The sequence below is a fragment of the Danio rerio genome, chromosome 19, assembly GCF_049306965.1.
Source record: "Danio rerio strain Tuebingen ecotype United States chromosome 19, GRCz12tu, whole genome shotgun sequence".
NCBI lineage: Eukaryota > Metazoa > Chordata > Actinopteri > Cypriniformes > Danionidae > Danio > Danio rerio.
The window spans coordinates 50,985,001-51,000,000 of record NC_133194.1 but is presented as its reverse complement, the minus strand read 5'-3'; the positions used below and the strand labels follow the sequence as shown (position 1 = coordinate 51,000,000).

The 15,000-nt window shown below is 39.8% G+C and overlaps 1 protein-coding gene across 2 annotated transcripts in view; it reads right to left on the bottom strand.

The window, feature by feature from the left end:
• The window catches only part of LOC100329589 (ephrin type-A receptor 7), a 185,960-nt gene that overhangs the window by 21,051 nt on the left and 149,909 nt on the right, over nt 1–15,000 (bottom strand). For both annotated transcript variants that reach the window (XR_012395279.1, XM_073931951.1), the window contains exons 6-9: nt 12,871–12,998; nt 11,528–11,813; nt 10,501–10,609; nt 4,806–4,861 (exon numbers count right to left, since the gene is read on the bottom strand). Coding sequence is in view for 1 of the 2 variants with exons in the window: in XM_073931951.1 (XP_073788052.1) it covers nt 4,806–4,861; nt 10,501–10,609; nt 11,528–11,813; nt 12,871–12,998 (579 nt within the window). In the remaining variant the exon portion in view is untranslated. The remainder of the gene's footprint in view (nt 1–4,805; nt 4,862–10,500; nt 10,610–11,527; nt 11,814–12,870; nt 12,999–15,000) is intronic.

Below are 15,000 nucleotides of genomic sequence, written 5' to 3'. Positions count from 1 at the left end.
ACCCACCCTGGCCCCCCCGTGGAGCCGGGCCTGCTGCAGATGCTCTGTTGAACTGTTTTCTCAATAATAAAGTGTTCAGTTTTTCCTCTTACAAACTCCGCCATGTAAATAGCAAACGCACCATGGAGCGACGCAACTGACTCTTACAGGGAATGAGAGACGAGACTCTGACTGGCCTAATGCAGGTTATGCTCAGTATGTGTGTGTTTATTTATGTTTGTCTGTGTTATTAATATGTGTGCTAATGTGTGTGTTTATGTATGTATGAGTGCATTTGTGTTTATGTCGGTATGATGGTAATTGTGTGTGTGTGTTCTTATGTGTTTGTTAATGTGTGTATGTTTGTGTTTTTGTTGTTGTGTGTGATTGAGTTTATACAATTTGTGTGCGTTTATTTGTTTGTGTGTGTGTATGTGTGTTTATATGAGTGTGAGTGAGTTTGTGTTTATGTGTATTCCGACACATCCTTAATGCTTTTGTGACATGAACTTTAGACTCTGCGCCTAGATCGCAAAAATAATGCCCTGTCTTGAAAATATCTCACACTCTCATTCATTTTTTCAGCTGAGTCCCTTTATTCATCAGGGGTTGCCACAGCGGAATGAACCGCCAACTTATCCAGCATATGTTTTACGCAGCGGATGCCCTTCCAGCTGCAACCCATCACTGGGAAACATCCATACACACTCATTCACACTAATACACTACGGCCAATTTAGCCAACCCAATTCCCCTATAGTGCATGTGTTTGGACTGTGGGGGAAACCGGAGGAAACCCATGCGAACGCAGGGAGAACATGCAAACTACACACAGAAATGCCAACTGACCCAGCCGGGGCTCGAACCAGAGACCTTCTTGCTGTGAGGCGACAGCACTACCTACTGCGCCACTGCGTCACCTCAAACTCTTAATAGACCTATTTTAGACTCTTTCCGCTGTGTAAAACCAGCCTGATCTCACGAGAAAACGTAAGTACTTTATGTTTTGCCAGTTTAGTGGCTAATTCGTACGAATTTGTACAAGTTTAGTCGTACAAAATTGTACGATTTTAAAAAGGAGGTGTGGCACCTAACCCCACCCCTAAACCCAACCGTCATTTGGGAATGAGCAAATCGTACTCAACTGTACGAATTAGTACGAATTAGCCACTAAATCAAAAAGTTACAAATTGCCGTGAAATTGTGTTTGTAAAACATTTGCTGAAATAGTTGGCGGTTCATTCTACTGTGGCGACCCCTGATAAATAACGGATTAAGCCGAAGGAAAATGAATGAATGAATGAATGATGCAGGCCGCATACAGTAGAGTGTATAGAAGAGCAGGTGTGCTTCTCTCCTTCTCTGCGTTACGTCACGCTTCATCTGCAGCCCGACTCTGAAATGTGCTTACAAGTCAACATCGACCCGCAGCAGACGAGAGCTTCAACTTCACACTCTCATAACAGCTTATTGATCCGCAGCTCACATACATACACACATACTTAAGAACACAATTACAGAGCAAATTAAAGGTGGCGCGCTCCATCATGAGGCAGCCAGCGCAGGATCGAAGGCTCTTTCACAGGAATGGGCTGTTTTTAACTCTCATGTGCAGCTTGCTTTACTCTCGTGTGCAACACTTTCACGTCCTTTAGTGTTTGCATTCATCTGACAGACACATTCAGACACTGACGCTTTCAGAAATGCGGCATCAGAGTTTGGGTTAACCCTCATGACGCCTTTATGCTCAAAAAGGAGCCCTGCATCATGTACACTTTTTTTTGATCTTGATGTCTGGTGTTTTTTTCCCAGACTGAGCTCAGCATTACATCAATCATTTTCTGTTTTCATGTTTGATAAAGGAACACATTTAGGGTACAAGGGTTATCCTTTGGGTCAATTTGGAGACGCAATTATATTTGTGTGCCATTTTTACACTACAAAAACTACTGACACGCACACACACACGCGCACACACACACACACACACACACACACACACACACACACACACACGCGCACCCATGCACGCACGCACGCACACGCACACAGACACGCACGCGCACACACACACACGCACGCACACTTGCACACACGCACGCAAGCACGCGCACACACACATGCACATGCACACGCGCACACACATAGCGTCTGCTGCTTTAACTGCTTGTCATGAAAACTGTCTTGCTAAACTCTTCACCTTCCTGCAGGTGCTTTAATCGTTATACAATTCACAGTAGTGAAAGAAGAAATTAGTAGAGAAAGAAAAGTGTTAAGACTTTTAAGATTTTAAAGACTTTTTTTTTGATAAATTTAAGATTGTTTCTTAATTTTAAATTTTTTCTTAATTTAGATTTTAAGATTTAAGACTTTAAGACCCCGCGGACACCCTTTATTATCCAGTTAAACTCTGCTGCTATTTTGGGATTTTCCGCCTGGATTTTGCCTACCCAAATTTAAAAGCTTCCCAAATCCACATGCAGAGGTGTAAATGCAAAAATTTGGTATCATTTTAGAAAAAACCCTTTGAATTTTCTTAAAACACTATTGGAAGTGTTTAAAATATCTGTATATGTTGTCTGTGTTATAATAAACACCTAAAAGAGCCGCTTTTTGTATTTTTTTTTTATAAACTCAGATGTACAAGTGTGTCTTTTAGGTTGTGTGTGGTCTAGCGTGCTGTAATTAATGTTGGTGGTTCCTGCACATGTCTGTAATCATAGGAAAAAAAAAACGTCTCCACCATAATCTATGCAGAAGTTATTGTATTCCAACTGATGAGAGGTGCTGTATAAGCCACAGGGAGCGATCATTGTTTACATATTTCACTATTCTTTTGTTTGATCAAACATAATTCACTGTGTTTGAACATCATCAGACATATAAAAGGATTACTTATGCACATCACCTCAAAAACAGAGGAGAATGGCCCTGAAGCGCACAGCATAAGGTAAGAGATGAGAGCTGTCTGTGCTATCTGGGGCTGCTTATTGATCATAAATGTATTGTGTTCACTTCTGCGCCATGGAAACACCACGATTCATTCGGCAACTGTTTGATATGTGAATATAATTCAGTAAAAATAATGCTAGAACCGTATGAGCACCGGCAAGAGCTTTCATTTGAGCTACAACTTGTACATGTGTCATATGAAAAAATATGAAAATGAACCAATGTTTAATACCCAGCTCGGGTCTCCAAAATACTGTGTATTTAAGTGTAAATAACTTTTGTACAGTAGGATAAAAACCAAAGTGATGCATATGTGCATAAATATAGATTCTACACTTTCAAACGACACCACTTACGGGGGTCTGGTGCAATGCTAGCCCTTTAAATCTTAAAGCGAAAGTCGATGACGTCACGGCGAAGTTTACCTGGTTATGTGACATTGTGGGCCCCCTTTAAAAACGAGACGAAACATCTCAAGTTGTTTAATCCTAACACAATAAATAAAAATACAAATTTTACAGTAATTAGCTGCTTTGTAAATAATTACACCAACATTGAATCTATCAAACCAACTCAGCGTTAGTAGCTTTAATAAATGCATCCCCGAGGTTATGATCAAAGCACCTGCAACTGAAAGCAGAAGTGTGCACATGAGTTTAAATAAAACATGCAGCAGCTACAAATAAAACAGCCCTTCATATTTACTCTGACACTGCACGCTGACGTTTAGACGATAACAGGACGGATGACTGACACGTAAACAACGCAATATGCGGAGCAATTAAATGAGAAATCAATGACACTACAACAGCAAACCAGCATGCAGAGCGCATTCATCGCACAACGGCAAGAATTAAACACCTTTAGAAGAAAGAAACAACACAAAATCACCAGCATTTAATTTTTATTCACACACCCATACACACTCACATTCTCAATATATACGACTTGTAAATTCGTTTATTTTCCTTTGGCTTATTCATCAGAGGTCGCCACAGTGGAATGAACCGCCAACCATTCCAGCATATGTTTTACACAGCGGATGCCTTTCCAGCTGCAACCCAGTACAGGGAAACACCCATATGCACTCATTCTCACACACACTCATACACTACGGCCAGTTTAGCTCATCAATTCCCCTACTGTATAGCGCATGTGTGTGGACTATAGAGGAAACCCACGCCAACACAGGGAGAACATGCAAACTCCACACAGGAACGTCAACTGACCCAGCCGGGACTCGAACCTGTGACCTTTTTGCTGTGAGGCCACAGTGCTAACCACAATGAACAGTGTACTGCATTGTAATGCTGGCTCTCCCCCTGAGGAGTGTGTGCAGGATTAGTGTGTGTTCAGATCTCCTTCGTGTCTATCTGATGGCCTGAGCATTAGTCTGGCTGCGCTAAACACACGTTCATGGACTCACACACTAATGCACTGCCTTGTTACACACTCCTAATCTCTCTTTATCACACTACATCACTCTCTCTCTCTCTCACTCTCTGTTTTCCCCTTTCTCTGCTTCTTAAGCCTCAGTTCGTGACAGGAGGATCCATTACCACCTTCACAAATGTCCCATTGATCTGGAATGTAAATGCATGCGTGCGTGCGTGCGTGCGTGTGTGTGTGTGCGGATATGACAGGTTTTTACAGGAGGTGGTTACCTGCTGATGTCCCCACTTCTCAAAGGTTTAAGGATGCTTTCTGTCTGACTATGTGTGTGTGTCTATTTCAGTGTGTGTACCTATCTGTGCATGTGTCTTTATTCATGTATCTGTTTTTGTCTATGTCTGCGTGTGTCTTTCTCTCTCTCTCTCTGTTTGTGTGTGTGCGTGTGTGTGTGTGTGTGTGTGTGTGTGTGTATAAACACTCACACTGGAAGTAGAGCTCCTCATCTCCCTCCTGACTGGCTTTACTGTATCCACACTGTCTGTGAGGAGAACAAACACACAACAAACACTCATTAAGTGTGTCATTAAAAACATCTCACAACAAGATCACCACAGATAAAGACATTACAATTAAGTTCAATAATAACTTCAAATTTCAATAAGAGGTGACACAAAATAAATGAATAAATAGATAATTATATATAATGAATAAATTAATAAATATAAATAATGAATAAAAGAACAAATAAATACATAAATTTAAATAAAACTAACTAAATAAATAAATAAATAAATATAAATAAATAAATACATAAATATATAAATAAATCAATAAATAAATCAATAAATCCTTAAATATAAATAAATAAACAAAACAATAAATACATAAATATAAATATATACATTAATAAATAAATAAATACAAAAATATAAATAAATAAATGAATTAATAAATAAATACATAAATATAAATACATTAATAAATAAATACAAAAATATAAATAAATAAATGAATTGATAAATAAATACATAAATATAAATAAACAAATGAATAAATAAATAAATGAATAAATATCAATAAATGAATAAATGAATAAATAAATAAATACATAAATATAAATAAATAAATAAACAAATAAATATAAATAATAAATAAATAAATAAAAATAAATAAATTTATTAATAAATAAATAGATACATATATAAATAAATATATACATAAATATGAATAAATAAATCAGTGAATAAACAAACATATACGTAAATATAAATAAATGAATGAATAAATATATGAATAAATAAATAAATAAATAAATACTTAAATATAAATACATGAATAAATAAATAAATTTATAAATAGAAATAAATGAATAAACAAATAAATGCATAAATATAAATTAACAAATAAATGAACAAATAAATAAATACAAATAAATAAATAAATAAATAAATAAATAAATAAAATGAATGAATACAAAAAATATAAATAAGCACATGAATAAACAAATAAATATAAATAAATAAATAAATGTACATGAAAAACATTGGACAAGGTTTTTTTTTATTAGAAACTTGAAAGAAAATGACATTTCAGCACATCTCTGCACACTGGCTGTACAAATGACACAACAGCAGTTAACATGACGGCTTATATTAGAGTTGTTTATGAACACGTCTGCAGCGCCGTCTACACCACAGCACCACTGACTCCACTCGCTTACATCAATACTGCACGTGCCTTCAAGTGAAGCTGACAATATTTCTTTATTATTTATGTACTGCTACTACTAAAATAATAATAATGATAATAATGTTTAAAGAATCTGTTCATTCTCTAATAAACAAGCTGTCATCCTAAAATATGACTGTTTCAATAAAGGGAAAACTGAAGACATGAGATTTAACATTAATTCAAAATTAATAATAAAAAGAAGAATTGTGTCATGTTTGTCACCAAGTTTTGTATTTGTTTATTTATATATCTGTACTTCTATATTTTTAATTTCTAAACTGCTTTACATTAGGTAAACAAACAAATGGACAAACAAAATACTATTATTATTATATATTCATTACAACATTTTCTTAAGCTTAGTCCCTTTATTCATCAGGGGTCGCCACAGAATGAACTGCCAACTATTCCAGCATATGTTTTACACAGCGGATGCCCTTGCAACCACAACCTAGTACTGGGAAACACCCATACACACTCATTCACACACACACTCAAACACTACGGCCTGTTGATCAATTCCCCTATAGCGCATGTGTTTGGGCTGTGGAGGAAACGGGAGCACCCGGAGAAAACCCACCAACACTAGGAGAACATGCAAACTCCACACAGAAACACCAACTGACCCATCCAGGACTCAAACCAGGGACTTTCTTGCTGTGAGGGCACAGTGCTAACCACTGAGCCAGCATGACTCCCATGTCTGGGATTGTATGAAGCAATAATAAAGCGACAACACAATTACAGAGTGAAGATGTTGGGGTGAACCGTCCCTTTAAGAGTCCGACTGTTCACTTTTCATCTTTCTTGTAAGGCAGGCATGAGGTTTGAAGGTGAGAGTGTGTGTAAATGTTTGTGTGCGGATTTTCTGCAGTAAAGCGGCTCTGACAAACAGACACACACACACACACACACACACACACACACACACACACTTCCAGCGGCAGACAGAGCAGAATCAGGACGCTGGAGGATCTGATGGCATTTGGACGATGCTGTGGATTAATGTGACACGGAGACACTGAGGAAAGACACGCACTGCAGGAGGGATTAGAGGAAACACACACAGATTCTTACACTCGGACACATTCTCTCTCACACACACAAACACACAGACAGCCTTACACACATATGCACACACATGCACAAATACACATGCAAGCATGCCCACACACTTACATACATGCATATGCATGCACATGCACGCACGCACGCACACACACACACACAGCAGGCTGGAGACGCACTCAGAAGAGAGACACTGAAAATGTTTTGGACAATTCTGGTTAATTGTTTTCCCTGTTTAAGAGGGAAAATACTTACACAAAACATATTTCTGTGTGTGTGTGTGTGTGTGTGTGTGTGTGTGTTTGAATGTCGGTGTTTGTGCGTGTTTGGCATGTGCATGTGTGTGAATGTCTGTGTGTGTGTGTGTGTGTGTGTGTGTGTGTGTGTGTGTGTGTGTGTGTGTGTGTGTTTGGTGCGTGATGTGTGCATCTAAGCATTTATCATTTTGTCAGAGTGTGTGTCCATTTTAGTGTGTGTTTTTGGTGTATGCATGATGTGTGTGTGTGTGTGTGTGTGTGTGTGTGTTATGTGTGCATCTGGAAAGTATAGATAGCGTTTCAGTTTTTCCACATTTGTTTATGTTATAGCCTTATTCCAAAATAATTACAAACTCTTTGTCCACATTGTCATTATGGGGGATTGTGTGTAGAATGTTGAGGAAATCAATCAGTTTAATCCATTTTAAAATAAGGCCATAACATAAACACATGAGGAAAAAGTCAAGTGCTATCAACATTTTCTGGATGCACTGTATGTGTTGTGTGTGCAGTGTATGCATGATGTGTGTGTGTGTGTGTGTGTGTGTGTGTGTGTGTGTGTGTGTGTGTGTGTGTGTGTGTGTGTGTGTGTGTGTGTCTGCTAGGGCTCAAGCAGTTTGAAGATAAAAACAGAAGCTAATGCAGCTGTAAATAGAGTCTGCAGTGTTTGAGTGAGGACACTGCTGAACACAGAGATCACCATCACTAACACACACTGACCCCATACACACACACGTCTGTAATCAGTCACTCTGAACACAAACATCTACTAAACTAAGGAACTGAATGATGAGGTGTGTTTAGATGAACTCTTTCTCATCTGCTGAGCTCAGAGTCCTGATCCTCCACCCTGTCTTCCTCCTGAACCCCCCGCTGAGCTGTCAATCATCCGCTGTGGTGAAAGAGCAGCGTTAAACTCTGATCTTACAGAGCGGCTTTAGGAGAAAAGAAAAGGCTGATCGGATTAAACTGAAGAGCTGATGCACAGCCCTGGACATCACGCCACATCAATGAGCAGATTCAGCTGATACACACACACACACACACACACACACACACACACACACACACACACACACACACACACACACACAGACAGACAGACAGACAGACAGACAGACAGACAGACAGACAGACCGACCTGACCAGCAGAACTACTGTGATGGAGACAATAGAGATGGAGAAAACATGAGGAAGAGGAGGAGGAGGAGGAGGAGGAGTGAATAAGGGAGAAAAGAAGTAGATAAGAAGGGGGGAAAGGAAAAGGAAGAGGAGGAGGAATATAATGAGGAAGAAGAAGAAGAGGGATAAGGAAAAGGAGGAAGAAGAGGAGTAGTGGATGAGGGAGAAGACAAGTAAAAAAGAAGAGGGATCAGGAAAAGAAAGAGAAGGACTATGAAGAGGAAGAAGAAGAGGAGGGATAAGGAAGAGTAGGAGGAAGAGGTGGACAAGAAAGAGGAAGAGGAGGAGGAAGGAGTGAATGAGGGAGAAAATAGATCAAAAGAGAAGAAGAGGATGAAGAAGAGGAATATGAAGAGGAAGAAGAGAAGGAGGGATAGAAGGAAGTGGAGGAGTAGGAAGAGGTGGAAGAGTAGGAGGAGGGAGGAAGAGAAAGAAAAGAGGAGGAGGAAGAGGTGGACAAGAAGAGGAAGGAGAGGAGGAAGAGGAGAAGAAGGAGAAAAAGAAAGAGGATGAGGAGTGGGTGAGGGAGAAAAAGAGTCAAAAGAAAAGCAGAGGGGAAAGGAAGAGGAGGAGGAGGAGGATAAGAAGAAGAGGAAGAGGAGGGTGAGGGAATGAGGGAGAAACAAAGGAAGAAGAAGAGGAGCGACAGACACACAGCTACAACAAACAGCAGCAAACACACATCTGTCCACAGCTCTGCTCCACACACACACACACACACACACACACACACACACACACACACACACACACACACACACACACACACACACACACACACACACACACACACACACACACACACACACACACACACACACACACACACACACACACACACACACACACACACTGTCAGCATCTCTGAGAAACACACTGCTGTTATTAGCTGATTTGACAGTGGCACCAACACCAGCTCTACATGATGAGGAGACCTGTGTGTGTGTGTGTGTGTGTGTGTGTGTGTGTGTGTCAGTCGGCCGTTTGCGAATCTCGTCAGTTGATCAGCCCTGCGCTCGCTCATATTCAGCACTTAAAACACACTCTGACAGATCCTCCACTGAGCTGAACTGTGTGTTATTCTCTCTCCATAACAGATAAAGCACAACAACATCAGCTCAGACATCATCTGATCACAGACATGAGGATATACTGAAGCATTATAATACACACACACACACACACACACACACACACACACACAGCAGTTTACAACAGCGGCTTTACTGCACTACACCAGAGTAACAGCATCAGTGTCTGCATCACTGCACAATCTCTGCTCTGTTACTGCTTTACCTGCTGAACATCTGAAACTGATCAAAACCTGACAACAGTTCTGGAGCCACACCCATTGAGCTTCAGAGCCACACCCATTGAGCTTTAGAGCCACACCCATTGAGCTTCAGAGCCACACCCATTGAGCTTCAGAGCCACACCCATTGAGCTTCAGAGCCACACCCATTGAGCTTCAGAGCCACACCCATTGAGCTTCAGAGCCACACCCATTGAGCTTCAGAGCCACACCCATTGAGCTTCAGAGCCACACCCATTGAGCTTTAGAGCCACACCCATTGAGCTTCAGAGCCACACCCATTGAGCTTCAGAGCCACACCCATTGAGCCTCAGAGCCACACCCATTGAGCTTCAGAGCCACACCCATTGAGCTTCAGAGCCACACCCATTGAGCTTCAGAGCCACACCAATTGAGCTATAGAGCCACACCTATTGAGCTTTAGAGCCACACCCATTAATTACACCACCGGCAACGACCAATGGCAGCTCAGAGATATGTAAACACTCCTGGAAAAATCCCTCTTCAAACACACTTCCCTCTTTTGGTTTCTCCCACTTTTCTGTGTGTTCATCCCCAGTAAAACACGGATGATGTCTGATCTGTCAGATGAAGAGTGTGTGTTTGTGCAGAGAGTGTGTGTTTTACCTTCTCCAGATGAGCAGTCCCACCCCGAGTGTGAGCAGCATGATGAGAGCGGCCAGAGACACCACGATGATGATCACCACTGGAGACTGTTCACTGGAGGCCAGAGCCACTGCACGCACACACACACGCACGCGCACGCACGCACGCACACACACACACACACACAATCACACACACATACACACACACACAATCACACACACACAAGGTAATTAGTTTCACAAACACATGAAAGCACTACTGTGTGCGCACACACACACACACACACACACACAAAGAGAAACACACACAAACACACACATGCACACAGACACACAAGCAAGCACAAGCACACACACAAAGCACACAAACACACATGCATGCACAAGCACAAATACAGACACACACACACATGCATGCATGCATGCATACACACATACACAACCATGCACACACACGCACATGCACACACAAGCACACAAACACACTTGCATACATGTGCATGCAAACACACACCCACACACACACACACACAGACAGACAAGCGCACACACACACAAATGCACACACAAGCACACATACACATACAGTACACACACGCACGTGCAGGCAGACAAACACATGCATGCATACACACAAACACACATGCATGTACAGGCACACATACACAAGCAAGGACCCACAAGGGCACACACACATGCACTCGCGCACACACATACATGTACAAGTACGCATAGACAAGGACACACACATACAAACACATGCCCACACTATCACACATATACACACACAAACACACATATGCACACACAAACACTCATGCACACACAAATGCACATAGACAAGCATGCATGCATGTACAGGCGCGCGCACACACACAGCAGCAGAGCTGATAGAGGAGTGGCAGTGGGCTGTGCTCATTCATTATGGACGTGTGCTCCTCTATTAGTCAAGACAGCAAGCGACATGCACACACACACACATTCAACCACACACTTACACACGGTCACTCACAAACACATTAACACACACACACACACACACTCACGTTCCCCAAGCGTCTGCAGCTCCAGCGGTGCACTGAAAGCTCCATAATCCAGCGGTGGAGGAGAAACTGGCGGACTGGAGGAGGAGGATGGAGAAGCTGGAGATGCTGAAGACGATGAGGACGATGATGATGATGATGAAGACAGCGGAGAGGAGGACAGAGCAGACGGAGCCGGACTGGAGCAGGTGCGGATCAGGAACACATAGGTGGTGCTGGGCTTCAGGTTATTCACACTGATCCTGGTGGAGGCCGTCTTCACCGTGGAGTAACTCTGATCCTTCTGGTCCTGCGGGAAAACAAGCAAACACGACTGTCAGACCCCTTGCTGGACTCATTTAGCTCAGTGGGTAGCACTGTGGCCTCACAGCAAGACTGTCTCTGGTTTGAGTCTCGGCTGGGTCAGTTGGTGTTGGTGTGGAGTTTGCATGTTCTCCCCGTGTTGGTGTGGGTTTCCTCCGGGTGCTCCGGTTTCAGTTCAAACACATGCGCTATAGGGGAATTGATCAAGTAAACAGGCCATAGTGTATGAGTGTGAATGAGTGTTTTCCCAGTACTGGGTTACAGCTAGAAGGGCTTCCGCTGTGTAAAACATATGCTGGAATAGTTGACAGTTCATTCCGCGGTGGCGACCCCTGATGAATAAAGGGACTAAGCGGAATGAATCTGATTGATTGATTGTTTCATTGTTTGTTTGATTTATTGATTGATTGATTGTCTTATTAATTGATTGATTAATTAACTTGTTAATTGTTTGACTGTTTATTTTATTGTCTGATTGACTTATTGATTTATTGACTGATTGATTGTATAATTGACTTGATTTATTGATTGTCTGATTACTGGTTGATTTTTGATTGATTGTCTGATTTACTAGTTGACTGACTGGTTGTTTTATTTTCTGATTGACTTGCTGATTTAATGATTGATTGTCTGGTTAATTGATTGATTGATTGATTGTTTGGTTGACTAATCATTTGACTGGTTGTTTTATTGTCTGTTTGACTTGTTGATTGATTGAATGACTGACTTACCAATTATTTGATTGATTGATTGATTGAATGATTGACAGACTGATTGATTGATTTACTAATTGATTGATTGATTGATTGATTGATTGATTGATTGATTGATTGATTGATTTAAAAGATGCAGTGACTGTCAGGCCGTGTGTGTGTTTGTTCTGAGCTCATCTGACTGCAGTGTGTCTGTGAGAAATGGGTTTGAGCAGACGTGACGTGTTTTACACACTGAATGATCTCTGAGCTCCAGGCTGTGTGTGTCAGTGTGACTACACAAACACACACACACACATTTCAGTGCAGAGGATGAGGACGTGAGTGTACCTTCTCGTAGTATTTGATCTCGTATTCTGTGCGGCTGCTGTTGGGAAACACCACGGGTTCCCTCCATACCAGAGTCACACTGCGCTGCTCCACCTTCTCCACCCGCAGCTCGCTGATCTGAGACGGAGCTACACACACACAAAGAGAGAGAGAGAGAGAGAGAAAGAGAAAGGTCTACATTAGTGAAGGAGTTAAAGCAGAGTTCTGCATCTGAGTAAGCAAGAGCCAGTCACACGCTCCTGAACACACTGATGATGCAGACCGGATCAACACCATCTCCTGCTGTATGTGAGAGTAACCTCTGTGTGTGTGTGTGTGTGTGTGTGTGTGTGTGTGTGTGTGTGTGTCTCCATCAATCTGCTGCTCTGATTAAGAGATGATTAACAAGGACCGATGAGCTGAGAGCTGTCAATCAAACTCCCCACTGATGATGGACAGCTTCATCATACAGACAGATGTGACGCTCATACACAAACCAACAATATCCAGTGTTGGCACATCCAACAGCACAAGCCAACACTCTCAATATCACTGCTTTAAAGAAACTCAGAATGAAAGAGTCGACCAGACCCTAAAATAAAAATCAAAACCAAACAAAACAACGTAAAAAAAAAAAAAAAAAAACACACAAAACAAAACAATGCAAAATAAAATACGCAAAAAAACAACAACTAAATAACATAACACAAAAACAGTAAACAAAACTATGCAAAACAAAGCTAACAAAATTTAATAAAATAAAAAACAACACAAAAAACAAACAAAACACAGCATGAAACAAACAAAATGGAAAAAAAAACTAAAGAAAAAAGCGAACAAAAACAATAAACAAAATGGAAATAAAACCAACAAAAAACTAAAAAAAACAACAGAAAAACAAAACAAAAACAACAAAAAACAAACAAAACTTTAAAAAAACACAAAACAAACGAAATGAAAAAAACACAACACAACAAACAAAACAGTAAAAAAAGAAAACAAACAAAATGGAAAAAACAACACAAAAACAAAATAACACAAATCAAACAAAACTATGTAAAACAAAACAAATAAAACTTAATAAAATTAAAAAACAGCACAAAAAAACAACCAAAAAACAAAAAACAAAAAAACAATTCAAAACAAACAAAATGGAAAAAAACACAAAACACAAAAAAACTCAAAACAAACAAAACTTCATGAAATAAAAAACAATACAAAAAACAACCAAACAAAAAGCAACGCAAAACAAAACTAACAAAATGGAAAAAAACAGCACAAAACAAAACACAAAACAAAACCAACAAAAATATGTAAAACAAACAAAAAAGCAAAAAAAAAACTATGCAAAACAAAACAAACAAAATGGAAAAAAACAAAACAAAAACAAAACAAACAAAAGTATGCAAAACAAAACACAAAAACACAAAACAAAACGAACAAAAATATGCAAAACAAACGAAATTTAATAAATTAACCAAACTACACAAAAACAACCAAACTGAAAAAAATAACACAAAACAAAACAAAAACAAAATGGAAAAACAAAAAATACACAAACCAAACAAACTAAACTTAACAAAATAAAGAACAACACAAAAAACAACCAATCAAAAAAAAAAACACTATACAAAACAAAAAACAAACAAAAATATGCAAAACAAACAAAACCTAATAAAATAAAAAACAACCAAACCAAAGATCACAACACAAAAGCAAAACAAAACAAACAAAACTTAAGTAACTAAAAAAACAACACAAAAAGAAACCAAACAAAAAAATATCAATAAAACAACAAAAAACAAAACATAAATAAGAAAAGAAAACAAACAAACAAAAACACACAACAACAAAACCATTAACACTTCTATGAAGTTGTATGGATTTTACTTCTGCTTGACGTCATATTTTCCAACTAATACACAATTGAACAGGAGGCGGGGCTTTATTTCTTAGCTCCCCCTTACATCTTTCACTCGCAGCAAACTAAACATTGGCTAAACACATTCCTCCCAGTGCAGCAGCAGAAGAAGAAGAAGAAGAAGAAGAAGATGAAGAAGAAGAAGAAGAAGATGTTCTCTGACAGTTAGCTTTTTAAAAAGGATTATTAAACCCTAAAACAGCTCCAGGTGTGTGTGTGTGTGTGTGTGT